This window comes from Pongo pygmaeus, chromosome 6 (assembly GCF_028885625.2).
Source record: "Pongo pygmaeus isolate AG05252 chromosome 6, NHGRI_mPonPyg2-v2.0_pri, whole genome shotgun sequence".
In the NCBI taxonomy this organism is placed as follows: Eukaryota; Metazoa; Chordata; class Mammalia; order Primates; family Hominidae; genus Pongo; species Pongo pygmaeus.
In genome coordinates, this window is record NC_072379.2 from 130352237 (window position 1) to 130368360 (window position 16124).

General features: G+C 35.7%; 1 protein-coding gene across 9 annotated transcripts in view; it reads left to right on the forward strand.

Annotated features, from left to right (window-relative positions):
- The window catches only part of MKLN1 (muskelin 1), a 399844-nt gene that overhangs the window by 332610 nt on the left and 51110 nt on the right, over positions 1-16124 (forward strand). For all 9 annotated transcript variants that reach the window (XM_063667815.1, XM_063667819.1, XM_054495363.2 and 6 more), the window contains 3 exons: positions 713-925; positions 6402-6623; positions 10598-10727. In XM_063667815.1, coding sequence (XP_063523885.1) covers positions 713-925; positions 6402-6623; positions 10598-10727 — 565 coding nt within the window. The remainder of the gene's footprint in view (positions 1-712; positions 926-6401; positions 6624-10597; positions 10728-16124) is intronic.

Here is a 16124-nt window from a genome sequence, read left to right on the forward strand (position 1 = left end):
CACTCAAGTTCTAGGGTACATGTGCACAATGTGCAGGTTTGATAGGTATACATGTGCCATGTTGGTTTGCTGCATCCATCAACTCATCATTTACATTAGGTATTTCTCCTAATGCTATCCTTCCCCTTGACCCCCACCCCTCGACAGACCCTGGTGTGTGATGTTCCCCGCCCTTTGTCCAAGTGATTAAACTAGAGATTTTATTGATGTTTCTGCTAATTTTGAAATTCACTGATTCTAAATATTCTTGGAGTACCTCTTTTGTGCTAGATTCTGATGAGAAATACAAAAATGTTCATAAAGACCAAACATGTCTTAAAGTAGATTGTCATGTAATAGGGAATTGAACTCTGTGCACAAATGACTAAAATGCAGTGCAGTATATGGTAGAAACCATATAGATGTTATAAACAGAGTGCCATGAGCTGCAGTGTAGTTCATCTCATCTTTCCTGGTAGATTTTAAGCATTTCTAAGGTAAGATTTCTGTCTCCTACTGCTTACTGCTTTTGCTTTCCTTTAGAGAGTTAAGCCTAGTGTTGGACTCATATTGGTTGACTTGATGTGAGTTTCTGAGAAACCTTTTAATGAAAGGTAATAAAAAATGGCATTTAATTTTTCTATTATTTGTTCTTTGATTTTTTTTTTTTTTGCTCTTTCATTTATTTATTTATTTGTTTATTTATTTATTTATTTTCTCTCTCTCTCTACAGAATGGTCCTAGTGCCAGATCGTGTCATAAAATGTGCATTGACATTCAACGGAGGCAAATCTACACCTTGGGGCGTTACTTGGATTCCTCTGTGAGGAACAGCAAATCTCTGAAAAGTGACTTCTATCGTTATGACATTGATACAAACACATGGATGTTACTAAGTGAGGATACTGCTGCTGATGGAGGGCCGAAATTGGTGTTTGATCATCAGGTTTGATGCACAGTTAAATATATGATGGAATTAATCAGTGCTTAGTGATTGTTGCAATTAGAGTTCATGTTAGATGTTATGCTGAGTTGTCCAGTAGTGCTTTCCATGACAAATATCTATGACAGTAATAATAATTATTGTTTCAGTAGGTATAAAGTTATCCTTTAAATTTTTTTCTCTTGTTTGTTGCAGGATAGAATACGAAGATCTCAGGACATAGATTGTTGATATATAGAAACTTTAGAGAGTAGATGGAGCAATATTAGGAAAAACATATTTAGTTTTATAATGCATATGCATAAATCATAACAATAACAACTTGCCCTTTTAATTATATTTCTTATTCTACATTCCTGTGAGAAATGGAAAATCACTTTATAATGAACTAGATGAAATCTAGAGCTTTTATTCCAGTTAGAGTGAAATATATTTTGTTTTGTTTATAGTCACAAAATTGTATAAACCTAGAGAGGAATTTGACATACTAGATTAAACTCAGCACCAATAGAAATTATACAATAATGTTGTAGACTAGAAGACTGAACATAGCCTCGTTGTAAGCCATTTTAATATTAATATACATGTAGCTCTCATTAGCCCCATCATTGTCATTATCATTGTTACCTGTCTTTGAATACTTATTCCATACAAATTCAATGTAGGTCAAAAAAGACAGTAACCATTTTAAATTCCATAAGCAAGTTTTTACCTGGCTCAACCCACGTCCAAAGTTTTTTTTGATGTATTGAGGAGAAAAAGACTTTAAAAATCTATAACTCCGTATTGATGGACATAAATTATCTAGTATTTGGGAAATGGGAGGTGGTGCTAGAATTATGACAAAACTTAGGTGAGACCTGAAATCTTATCTAGGACTTAGAACCCAGGGTCTTTATTTATTGTGTCTTTATAGATTTTTGTTAATTATTTGCTTTTAAACTATCCTATTGCCGTATTTCTATTAACATATAATTGTTATAGGAGAATGGTAAGGAGAGGAAGAGTGAGTTATGCCTATGAAGTTAAGTGGTAGGTAGAAAATCAAAACTAGTATTCTTGGAAATACTCCCCAGCTTAAATGTGGAACTTCTGTTGGCTCTATTTAACTGAGCTCCACAGAGCTATGCACATCCCTGCTGACACCCTCACTGTTCTTCGTGTGGAAAATAAGCATGCCAAGAAAAGTTAGTCTGGTTCTGATCTTTTAAAAACATCAGCAGATAATATTGTTAGGGAACAATTTATTCTCTTGTTCCCAAATGGTTACGTATTTCTTTTATAAAAGATGCTGATGTCTTTTTTTTTTTTTTTTTACAGGTTGAAAAAAGAATAGCTTAGGAGTAGCACATAGAGAGATCTTGTGTGTGGCCTTTGTTTCTCTTGACTTTTATAAAATAGGATGTTTCTTGAAAGCTGGGTGCTGTTAAATAATGCATGGTTTTCAACTGGTTAGATGGTACAGCAGAACACTGGGGGTGAAGAAACAAGGATTTCAGTACTAATTCAGCCAACAACTAGCCCTGTAACAGTGAGCAAGTAAATCTGTATACTCCTGCATTTGCTATTCTATTTCATACAAATAAAGCTGTAAGTTAGAACTTACACTTGTAGTGTTTGTGACACTCCAAAAATAGCTTGTGGTGTTCATGAAAATTTAGGATTTAACACTTAACGTTCAAATTTGATAAAAATATGAGAAAGCTATATGATACAAACATGCTTAAGAGCTATTTGCCGTTTTTAATTTTAACATATTTAAAAAATAAAATTCAAAGACATCTGGATTTCTTAAGAACATAGTGGCAGTTTAGTTCTCAAGCTTTCCTTGATGTTGCTTTGTGTGGTTTTCCAGGAATAATGGTAATCAAGCAAAAAGATTTAAACACAAACACACACACACACACACACAGTCTCTCTCTCTCAGCAAAACCAAGAGCTAGAGTAAACCTACAACTCCCAGTGCCTTGTAAGTTTAGCCAAAAACAACTGAAATACTCAGAACTTTTGTTGAAGCCCACAACAGTATAATAGGGAGACCTGGGAAAGCAAAGGGAGCGTAGCAGTTGTACGTCATAGTGAGAAGTGTCAGGGACAGGGCACAAATTGCACCTAGGGCAGCCACTAGAAGAATCAGTGAATTAATATGTGTAAAGTACCCAGAAAGATCCAGAGGTGATATGTGTCAGAAAGCATTATTTTTGTAAAAGTGAAGGAAACACAGTGGGAATGATGGCTCCTTTTGCAATGGCCAGTAAGAAACTTGGGGAGCTCAAAGCTTGAGATCTGCCCTGTAAGCCAGATGAGATTCATAGAATTAGAGAAGGTATGGCTTCACCAGAAGTGCCATATTTTGAAGGAGCCATTCAATTCAGTAGCAACAGAGGAAGGAGTTCTTGAGCAAGAACATCCACCTTCTATAGAAATCCTCTGTAAAGTTATCTGGTCCAGGGAAATTCAACTCAATTACATATGAAAAACTAAAAAGCAATAAATAACAAAGCTTTAGAGAGATACTCTAAAGAAAAACAATAAAAAGAAAAATAACAATAAATGAAAGTTATATCCCAGTATATTACTCCTTTCAGAAATGAAGACTTATCTACAAAGAGCATAAAGAAGAATAGGTAATGATCATATAGCATAGGAATAAGATCAAACAAAGAGGTAAAAATGATTAACCAGGGAAGGTAGGCAGAGGAGAGCCAACATATATATATAACTGGAGACTTTAAAGAAGAAAGCCAAAACAATGGAAAAAACAATTATTTATCAATTGAATTCAAGAACATTTTCCTGAAGAAAGATTTTACTCCACATGTCAAATGGGCGTACTATATTCAGAAAAAGTTGACCCGAATACTTAACTCTAAGACGTATATTAATAACATTGACTATAAAAGATAAGAGATCATTTTATAGCAAGTAGACAAAATGATCAAGTCACCTATAAGAGAACTAAAATGAGACTGGTATCAGATTTCTCTACATCTACTTTCAGTGCCAGGAGATAATAGAGCAACATCTAGAAGACATTCAGGAAAAGACAGTGTGAGCCAAGAATTTTATATCTAGCCAAACTGTCCTTCAAGTGTAATCACTTTTTGTGGAAATTACTAGAAAATGGAAGGTGAGCTAGCCAAGAAGTAGCAGGAAAAACTTCAGTTGAAGAATTGAAGATCTCAGCTCATTGATATTCTCACTGGGTCATGAGGCATTTTTGGAGGTTTGTAGAAGGGAAGGTGGTAGGTTGGGCAACATTGGATACTTAGAAGCCTTTATAGCATTATCTTCAGATTTTGTGAGGAGAAGATTATTTTGAACCCAGCCAAACCCTTACCAATCTTGTATTCCTGTGATGAGTAAAATAAAGTCATTTTCAGGTTCAAAAAATAATTTTTCCCAGGAAAATAAGTGGTATCCACTATTTTGATTTTAAAAATTAAATATCTTAACTCCTGACATAATAAATGAATAGTCTTTAAACTTTTGGCTTTAAAGATTTTTTTAAGTCTTTGATGGAAAAGACATTATCACACAGAGTTTAATAAGCTTACTAGCTTTTCAGAAATTTTTTCGTGGAGTAAAAATGACAAAACAAATCAAAAGAGTGGAAATCAAATATTAAAAGGTTTCTTGGTTTAAACTGGTGTGCTAGGAAGAACTACCAAGATAAAGATGTTTATACTTCAGCCCTGCAAACAAATGAGAATAAACCACATCAAAATTAAGCTTGAATATCCTCAAAAAGAAAGAAACTCTCTTTGTAGCCATACGAAGTAGAAAGGGTAGGGGGTTGGTAACAAAGATTGGCCATTAGTATGATCTGTGAGTTAATAAAAAATGGAAATAGACTCATTTAATGTGAGTCCCTAAAGATTTTCAGCATAGTTCCCAGATATTTGGAGTGATTGAGTCTGAAGTACTTCAGAAAGGAAAATGTGACCCAGCTCCAGTGGAGCCCTCCAACAGAGGCAGTGGATGGGGCCAAACTGAGTTGTTTTCAGCAGTGTGCTGATTTTAACTATATGATCATTTAAAAAATAGGAATATTCCCAGACATCTTTGTTTTTCAACCATGTTTACCAAGATTTCACCCTTGGGGAATAGATTTTCATCTTAATTTATGGAAGTCTTTGAGAAACCTGGGAAATGGCTAACGAGGTAGATCTTTTTAGTGGTAGATAAAAATTAGGAGATGTTAGAATCTTTTCTTTTTAATAATAACTACAGTTTTTTAAAAACAACCTTTAAAATTATGAAAATAGCCGGGCACGGTGGCTCATGCCTGTAATCCCAGCACTTTGGGAGGCTGAGGCAGGCGGATCACCTGAGGTTGAGAGTTCAAGACCAGCCTGACCAACATGGAGTAACACCATCTCTACTAAAAATATAAAATTATCCTGGCGTGGTGGCATATGCTGGTAATCCCAGCTACCCGGGAGGCTGAGGCAGGAGAATTGCTTGAACCTGGGAGGCAGAGGTTGCGGTGAGCCAAGCTCATGCTGTTGCACTCTAGCCTGGGCAACAAGGGTGAAACTCTGTCTAGGAAAAAAAAAAAAATTATGAAAATAGCCTTTTGTTTAAAAAAATACATAAATAGCAGAAGTAATCTGGTAGGAGAATTGAACATCAAATGGTTGGGTTTTTTTAAGCAAAACATAGATGTTTTGTGTGCACAATTTATTCTTTATGTAAATGCCACTTACGTTCAACAGCTAATTCCCAACTTGGATTTATATGTTATTTGAAACAGAATTTGATTCTTACTGTCTCGTGACAAATGGCTGTTTTATCACACATTTTTATGAAAAGTTATAATCTTGAGTTGAAAGAATGGAAGAATAAAGCTTGACTTTTAAACATGAAGTGTATAGCTTAATTCAAAGAAAATTAAATAGTGGTATGTTAAAAGTAAGCAGAGTTCTTCACACTGTAAAAGTATGTCTGGAGACTTGATTGTTGTAAATGTCCTTTTGTTTGTTTTACTGTTTTGTAACATAATTTGAAGGGTTTTATAAAAATAAATGCAGAGAGGTGAATTTAGCTTCACCACTCTTATTTGCATATCTGATCGCTTAATAAATGGTAGTAATATTAATAGGATGCTTGCCTAGAATGAAAGAAGGGAATTTTTATAAGGAGGGTATGATGACTGTTCACCCAGAATATGATAAGTATTCACTCTTACATATAAATCAACGCCTCATGTATCATTGGTTGATTTTGGTAAAAATTATGCAATTTCAAGAAAGCAGAAAGCTCTTTATCCCAACATGTTTTTACTCTCACTGAGAAAAATGGCAACTTGAAAAATTATTTAGAAACTTGCATATGATAATCAGGGGTGGTATTTAGTGTCATTAGGGACAAAGTTTAGGTTTTTTTTGAGAATGTAAAACTGTACATGTTGGTTTTGTTTTAGCACACATGACAGGAACAAACTAAAACTATTCAATCTGTTGCCTTGTTCTGATAGATGTGTATGGACTCAGAAAAACATATGATCTACACTTTTGGTGGTAGAATTTTGACTTGTAATGGCAGCGTAGATGACAGCAGAGCCAGTGAACCACAATTCAGTGGCTTGTTTGCTTTCAACTGTCAATGTCAAACCTGGAAACTTCTTCGAGAGGACTCCTGTAATGCTGGGCCTGAGGACATCCAGTCTCGAATAGGACACTGCATGCTATTCCACTCAGTAAGAACATTCCGTACATTGCGTAAATGTTATTTTGTCATGTATATCTAGATAGGAAAAGAAGTGGTGAAATCTAATTCTTTAGGAAGAGATTAGTGTAGCAATGACAGAGAAAGACAAAACTTCTTTAACAGTGAACTGTTTGCTAATTATGAGACTCTTCCCATCAACCTGGTAATTCCTAAATAGTTATTACCTGGCTACCAACCTGGGCAATCTTATGACTAATTTCACTGCTTATGTAGATTTTGTAGCTATGTTCCTTTCTTATGCCTTTCCACTTACGTCTCTTAGTAATTAGAAGGACAATTTCTTACTCTGTTCTTATTTTCCCTTCTGCTATTCTCCATTAAGTACAAAGAATTTAGGATTTGATTTGATAGAATTAGAATTTAAATGTATCAGCAATGGTCAGGCGCAGTGGATCACTTGATTCCAGAAGTTTGAGATGAGCCTGGCCAACATGGCGAAACCCCATCTCTAGTAAAAATACAAAAATTAGCCTGGTGTGGTGACCTGTGCCTGTAGTCCCAGCTACCTGGGAGGCTGAGGTGGGAGAATGGCTTGAACCCAGAAGGCAAAGGCTGCAGCAGTGAGCCAAGATCATGCCACAGCACTCCAGCCTGGGTGACAGAGCAAGATTCTGTCTCAGTAATAATAATAATAATAATAATAAATGTATCAGTAAAACCAACATACAGACTTTATTTTAACCTTTTCAAATGTTCTAATGAAATCTTGGTGTTCTTTCTGTGAACACAGCTTTAAAACAATGTCATGAAATATTTTAAACATGTTCTTTAACATGCATTTTAAACATGTTTTTCTCTCTACAAAGTGGAGAGGATAATATAATACATTTTTGTGTGCTCATTGTTTCAACAGTTATCAATAGTGTGTTCATTTTTCATACAGCACTTTTATTTAATTTCATTCATTTTCTTGATGTTTCTTTGATTTTTAAGTTTATGCTTAAATTTTATTGTGCTGGAGTATTTTAAAAATTTTTATTATTCCTTTTCTGCAACATCTTGTTATAGCATGTGCTGTAGTGTTTTAAAGCAGATCCCAGATACTGTATCATTATACTTGTAAATACTACTATAGTGTATAATTCTAACAGATAAGGACTTTTTAAAAACATAATTACAGTTGGGTGTGTTGGTGCACTCCTGTAGTCCCAGCTACCCAGGAGGCTGAGGATTGCTGGAGCCCAGTTCTGGGCCACATTGCACTGTGCTGATGAGTTGTTCATACTAAGTTTGGCATCAGTATGGTTACCTCCCAGAAGCGAGGGACCACCAAGTTGCTTAAGTAGGGGTGAATTGGCTAGGTCAGAAACAGAGCAGGTCAAAACTCCCATGCTGATCAATAGTGGGATTGCGCTTGTGATAGCCACTGTGCTCCAGCCTGGGCAATACAGCAAGACTCTATCTCTTAAAAAAAAAAAAAAAAGAAAAAGAAAAAAGAAAAAGGAAACATAATTGCGATATCATTATCAACCAAAAATAAAAGCAGTTCTTTAATATCATTTAATATTCTATCTGTGTTCTTTTTTTCTCATATACTGAAAAATACCTTTACTTAGTTGTTTTGTTTAAGTCAAGATTCAAAAAAATGGTATTTTGCATTTGGTTCTTATGTTTCTTACATTTTTAAAAAAATTGGAATAGTACTCTTTCCTCCTATTCCCTATTCCCCCCTACACACAACCCACTAAGCGAGACATTTGTGCTCTAGAATCTCCCACATTTCCAGTTTTGATTTTGATTTTATCTTCATAGTGTCATTTAATGTGTTCCTCTTTCATATTTCCTATAAACTGGTCATTGTACTCAGAGGCTTGATTTTAGATTCACTATCTTTTTTGGGGGGCCGGGGAGAATGTGCAAGAATACTTCATAGACACTCTGACTGCAAAATATAGAGAGGCATTTAATAACTGGTTGACATACTTTTAATGATGTTAGTAGGTTTGGGTATTATTAGCCTGACTGATCAATTATAAAGTTTTCTTTCAAACTTTTACCTAATCGTTTTTGTAGCCATTCATTACCTAAATTTCTTTAGGATGTATAAGACGGTGATTTTTCTAATGATGTCATTTCCTCTGCATTTGTAAAGTGTGTGATTCTCCTATTACGGGGAAAAAAAACACAAAACTTCCTCTCATTAACTTTTTGGTTACCCTGAAATGTAAAGCATACTGAATAGGCAGTATAAATGTTTCATTGTTTTTCTTTATTGATTTTCATATTAATGAACTCATTAATATGAAATGAGTTAACTTTGAGGCTCCAAAGTTAACCAATGATATGTATACAAAAATTTTATTATGAAGTATTTTACATATCTGATGTATTTCTATCCAATGCTGTCATTCTTCTTCTTTTATTTTGAGATGGAGTTTTGCTTTTGTTGCCCAGGCTGGAGTGCAATGGTGCAATCTTGGCTCACTGCAACCGCTGCCTCCCGATTTCAAGCAATTCTTCTGCTTCAGCCTCCCGAGTAGCTGGGATTACAGGCATGCACCACCATGCCTGGCTAATTTTTTGTATTTAGTAAAGACAGGGTTTCGCCATGTTGGCCGGGCTGGTCTTGAACTCCTGACCTCAGGTGATCCACCCGCCTCTGCCTCCTAAAGTGTTGGGATTACAGGCATGAGCCACTGTACCCAGCCACTTTCTTGGTGCTCAAAATTTTCTCTTTGGCTAGTAGGAGCACCCCCCCACAGCATATGTATGTATCTTTTTTTGTAAGAGAAAAATTAAATCGTGAGTTCATACTGATATGTCTGGTTCAAATAAAATATTTTTTATCTTAATGTCTTCTATTTTGTAACTTTATATCTTTTCTTTTTACCCCGACTGGAGTGCAGATCGTAGCTCACTACAGCCTTGAATGTCAGGGCTCAAATGATCCTCTCACCTTAGCCTCCCAAGTAGCTAAAACTACAGGTGTGTACCACCACACCTGGGTTTTGAGAAGTAGTAGTAGTAGTAGCAGTAGCAGTAGCAGTAGCAGAAGTAGTAGTAGAAGTAGAAGTAGAGACAGGGCCTTGCTATGCTGCCCAGGCTGGTCTCAAGCAATCCTCTCACCTTGGCCTGCCCAAATGCTAGGACTACAGGTGTGAGCCACCGTGCCCGGCCTATTTTTGTGTCTTTTAAGGTTAAAATCCTGCTTCATAACATTACTTGCTTTGTCTGTCTATAATAGCTTTCACAGTAAAAAAAACTAACAACAGAATCACTGAGTGCTGTTTAACATTGCTGTCTGATTATTTTTCTGTTTAGGATTTAGACTTCTAGGGATGGGTAGTCAAAAAGTATGTATTAAAATCACTAGAAATACTATTTGTCTGTCTGAGCATATCTTTATATACAGATAGGTTTATTTGCTGGATTTTTTTTTTTTTGGCCCAAATTTTAGATTTTTTTTTGAGTTAATTTTGTCTTCTAATTAAATAAAAGCATATACATGGTTCTAAAGTCAAAACCATATGTCAAGGTGTTATTTTTGGAGAGGTCTTCCTGCTCTGTTCCTGCCACTAGAGGTAACTGTCTTTTATTAGGTTTTGGTTTATCCTTCGTTTTTCAAAAAAAGAAGCAATCTCTATTCTCGCTCTCACTTGCGTGCTGTCTCTCTCACTTTTCCCCGTCTCACATTCTCTTTCCCTCTTTCCCTCTCTTTTTGTCTCATGCACAGATATTCCTTCTTCTCCATTCCTACACAAAGGAAGAAGGAACCTGTATATATTATTCTGCACCTTGCTTTTCTTCTTTAACAGGATGTCCTAGAGATCCCCTTTTAGCAATATGTAGAGAGCTTCCTCTTTCCCTTTTATTCCAGCATAGTACTCCATTGGGATCTGTTATAAAATTACTTTTGTAGAGGTTTAAGTTTTTAAAGGATCATTCTGAGTTCCTCGTGGAAGTGACAAGTTATTCCTTTCTTTTTTTTTTCTTCTTTTTCAGAAAAATCGTTGCTTATATGTATTTGGTGGCCAGCGATCAAAGACCTATTTGAATGATTTCTTTAGTTATGATGTGGACTCTGATCATGTAGACATAATATCAGATGGCACCAAGAAAGACTCTGGGATGGGTAAGGGCATTGAGTGATTTCTTCTCTCATGTCTTAACTACTTTAGGTAGAAAACTGCAGTTCATTCTCTTTTCCTTCTAATCATTTTTCACCCTTTCTTTATTTCTTTAATTGAGTAATTCCAAGTAAGAGAAAGAAAATTCTACCAGCCTATTCAGTTCTATCTATTTTTAAATATGTGAATTACTATTTCCTTCAAGCAGAAAATATGTGAATTTCTAAATGAATTGTGTGTGTGCTTGTTGGGGGCAGGGTAGGAAGAATCAGTATCTTAAAAACTTTTTATTCTGTGTTTGCTAATTTTTTTCATCTTCTATTTTCACTGTAGTGATCTTTATATTAGGCACTAGCATAGTAGGGTGTGTGTCTTAAGGGGGGAACTTCATGGGATTGGTAACACCTTGTAAGTTTAAAAGCTCAGCATCTAGGAGGTTATTAGTAATGGAATGGCTGGTTTGCTTAGATTATGCATATTGCCCTGGCATAATTATTAATAGTGCTCCATTCATTTTCAAAAGTGTCCTGTTTTGATCATTTATAGTTACCCTACATAGTAGTTGCTTTGCTTGTGATTATTATATGTAAAAGAGTAGCTTTAATTAAGGTGCAATGGTTTAAAATGCTAATTTGAACAATAGGGTGAGAAATTAGATCAGCTTGCTTTTCTTTTTAGCTGTTGCTTATAAATTGGTGTTTTTATTATTGGCTCTTTTGCCAAATGTGGATAAAAGCACTTGTTTCACAGACATTGTTTCTGGATATTTTATTGATTAATGCAAGCTTCCTTTAAAACAACAACAAAAATATTTTTAATTAAAATATTTGTTCACATTTAAGAAGAAAAACTTGTTTTAAAACAAACAAACAAAAAAAACAAAAGATAGGCAAGGCACAGTCGTATATGCCTGTAATTCCAGCTAGTCCAGAGACTGACATGGGAGGATTGCTTGAATCTAGGAGTTTAGGACCAGCCTGAGCAACAAAGCAAGACCCTGTCTCTACAAAAAGGAGGTTTCCAGATAAAAGTAGACTCAATAGATATGTTAAGCATTTGGAAGAAAAATCTGTTGATGAGTATAAATAGCATCTAATGTAAAAAATGAAGGATAGGGACACAACAGGAAAAGCAAAACTTTTTATAAAAAAGGAGACATTATCACAGTAAATTTCTTGGCTTTACAGTAAGCAGTATTTCCCTAATCATAATGCAGAACTACAGTCAGTTTAACCAAAAATTGGGATGAAATATAGTGGGAAGATAGTGTAAGTGGAGTAAACATCTTCGTCTGTTACAACAGGAAATCAGTAGGTAATGTCTAAAATAGCAGCTTAGCATGTGATTTAGAAATATGGACCTGAATAGGTAATAACATTATTTACCCTGTCTAAAATTGTCTTATTTATTCATTTATTTACTGTTGCCATAGGAAGTGTAAAGCTATATGATTTAATATTTGACTTTCTCTGGCTTTTAAGAGTTATTCTAACTTACCATTAAAATAACTAGGAGGGTCAGGCGCAGTAGCTCATGTCTTTAATCCCAGCATTTTGGGAGGCTAAGGTGAGAGGACTGCTTGAGCCCAGGAGTTTGAGACTAGCGTGGGCAGCATAGTTAGCCCTCATCTCTATAAAATAAAAATAAAATAGCAGGAGAGAGGTAATACTCCTTCTACAATCCTAAGATGGCTCTCCCTGAAAAAGGTAGTGAAGATAGTAATTGATATGACAATATGTTGAAAATTATGACATGCTGACTCAGTGCTAGACTACGGACACAGTGGATACAAGGCAATCACAGGCTCTCAAAGTGCTTATAATCTAGCTAGTAGGTAATGTATTCCAATGGATAATAATTACTACTCTTTATTTAGACCCTACCATATACCAGAATATCTTTAATTGGTGGTATTATTCTAATGTACAAGATGAAAACAGTTACACAACTACGTAATGATAGAGCTGGGATTTAGAAGTTTGAGTGCAAGGAAGGTGTTTCTGCCATGCTAAACTACTGCCCAAGATTAAAAGAAAAAAGTGGCAGCCAGGCGAGGTGGCTTACTCCTGTAATCCCAGCAGTTTGGGAGGCCAAGACAGGCGGATCACGAGGTCAGGAGATCGAGACCATCCTGGCTAACATGGTGAAACCCCATCTATACTAAAAATATAAAAAAATTAGCCGGGCGTCGTGGCGGGCGCCTGTAGTCCCAGCTACTCGGGAGGCTGAGGCAGGAGAATGGTGTGAACCCGGGAGGTGGAGCTTGCAGTGAGCCTATATCACGCCACTGCACTCCAGCCTGGGCGACAGAGCAAGACTCCGTCTCAAAAAAAAAAAAAAAAAAAAAGTGACAAAGCGTGATAGTGACAGAGAACTAGTAAAATAAAAATTCACCCTGACAAGTAGGCTTTAATGACTGTCATTCAAAACAATTTTTTAATGAGTTAAAATTATGTAATGTACAGTATCAACAATTATTCTTCAATCATGGTTATGGCTAGCTTTAGAGAAGTGTGGCAATTATTCTTTTTAATTTTGTTGTGGTCATAAAAGTAAAAATATGCTCGTTGTAGAGAATTTGAAAAATAAAGAAGATGCAAAAAAGAAAATATATCAAACTGTCCAGAGATAACTTGTTAAAATTTTGATATATTTCTGTCTAGTCTTTTTAAAACTTATTTATTGTATAAAAGTTGATGCAAGTTTATATTCTATTTTAAAATTTACATTAAATTGTGGTTTTTTTTCCATTATTGTGGTTTTATTAATGTGAACTGGAGATATTATTAGAAAAGACAAATGGATTCATTGTTTAATTAGTGCTATAATCAGTTTTTCTAAAATCAGAATCACCATTTTTCACTGTGTATGTTCAGTGTTTGTTACACAATTGAATTTTCCCACAATGCAAATAAATTCATTAGTAATATTTGTTGACCATCTACTAGCATCTAAGTTTGTCCCTCTCCCTTCCTCCTTCCCTCCCCACTTAGTTCATTGTCTTCTATAGGCCCAAGATTATTTTAGGCACTTGGGATTCATCTATGGACCTGGAGGATAAGATCCTTTCCCTTAGAGGACTCACATTCTAGTGGAGAGAGACCTGCAGTTGTGTTCTAAGTACTGTGAATAAAATACACTGGATGCTGTGATAATGAATAACAAGGGAAGTCTCATTTAAACAGAGTAGGTTGGGAAACCATCTTTGAGGAGGTAATCTTTAAGATTTAAGATGAAAAGTAGAGAATTAGGAAGAACCATGTGAAGAACTGAGAGAAGAACAAGTACAGAGTTTCCAAAGCAGGAAGGAACCTGGGGTGTTCGGAAATAGTGGGACTGGTACGTATTGAGGATCGGGAAAGTTGGTATGAAACTAGGTTAGAGCTACAGAGATAAGAGTCAGAGTATTTAGTGCCTTGTTACAAATGCAAGGAGTTTGGATTTTTTTTCTGTATAAAATAGATTATTCAAAGGTTTAATATCCGTGTCTTGATCTAAGTTTTAAAAATACCACTTCTTTGTCTAGGTGTACATTTTCCAAGTGGTTAATTTTGACAACATTCCTGTGAGTTGCATTGTCCAAAGGCTTGTTTACTGAGGATTTTTATGGCAGGGTTGAGCATCTGGTTAGAATTACTTGGAAAAATTTCCCACCTAAAACTGTTGCAGTTATACTTGGAATTGAGGAACCTCAGTGGCTCTGTTAGGATAATTAGAGTGAAATGGAAATTATTCTCTTTTTTTCTGTTTTTTTTCCCCTCATCTCTGTCTCTCTCACTTTCTTCCTTTTCCCTCCTTCCCATTCTTTTTCCCATGTTCCTTTTACTCCTCCCCCAACTTTCTCTCTCCTAAAGGATTCTAATGTGCGGCTGGGATTGAGAACCACTGTTCTAGCTCTCCGGAGTCTATTGCAGTCCTTAGTTAACCTTAGGCAAGTTACCTAATGTCTCAGCTTTTGCTTCCACATTTGTAAATGACCCAAATTAGATTTTAAGGAAAATAGCATCTCTGTCCATGGCTACCCTCGGAGTAGAGATGGGTTAACCCTCTAGTTTTGGCTGGTGTTACTGTTGGGTGCCTTAATTTTCACAAGAGGATGTTAGTACTACCCTCAGGTTCACTAATCTAGCCAGTTAACATCAAGTCATGCCAGTTTTGCCTCATCTTCTCTCTATTCCCGTTGCTGCTTCACTATGAACTAGTTTGGGCTAACATCACCTATTTGGCCTCTGTCTCTAGAAGCCCCTCCCTGCAACCCATTCTCCACACTGCAAGCAGGATACAGCTATTCTGTGTTACCAGTAAAGAATAGAACCATATGCCTTAACATTTATAGAGCAGATATTTTTTGGTCACCTACTAGGTGCCAGACAATAAGCTACGCACTAGGAGTACAACTGTGAATGAGGGCCCTATCTTCATGGAGTTATGGTTGTACACAGAGAGGGAAGATAAAGTGACAACCTTACCTTTAGATTAGTGCTAGTGAAGAAAAGAACATATTTTTAAAAATACAAACCTGGTGGGTTTTCTTCCTCACTTTAAATCTTTTAATGGTTTCTCCCTGCCCTCAGGATTAAGTCTAAACTTAACATAATTCACAGACTCTTCTATGATGTGCCCCAGTTTAGTTCTCTAGTCCTGTTCTTGGTATCTGTACTCTTCTTGCCACCAACTCTGTTTCACGACCACCGAATATTAAATCTTTATAGATAGTGTGTTTTAACTTGCCTTTGAGAGTTGCCCATACTATTCCTCCTACCTGAATCACTTTCCTCTCGCCTCCAAAATCTAGCTAACTTGTACTGCTTACCTCTCAGATCTTAGCTTGTAGATCGTTGTCTCCCAAAATTCTCTAATGCCTTAAGCCCAGGTTAGAAATTTAAAAACATGTGGCTCTAGCCATCATTGTTAATGCAATTCTAGGTATTCATCTGGCTGTAAAATCTTGATTGTGCTTTTCAAAACCTATGCAAAGATCAGCTGAAATATACAGACTTTGTTCATGATTTCTTAAAGAGCATTCAGTGGTTTCAGTACTCTAGATCTCCTAAAAGTCTTTTACTGAACTAAGTTAGACTGTTCAGAAAACCTCACATCAGAACCATAGTGTATTATATTGTCCTCCCATAGAATTATTTTACCTCACTTTTAAAAAGTATATTTTTTTCTCTCTTACTAGATTATTAGTGTAAGCCGTGAAAAGTACTTTTAAGAAGGCAGAATACTATTTAAATTCCCACATTTTTAAATATTCTTAGAAAACACCAATTTTATCCATTATGTAGATGCTCTGTAGCTTATTAATCATTCTGTTGTTCGTTAACTGTTGTTCTAAAGATTTTTTACTACAGTTAATTACTGTAATTTGAGATGGACTTAACATATAATTACTGTGTTTA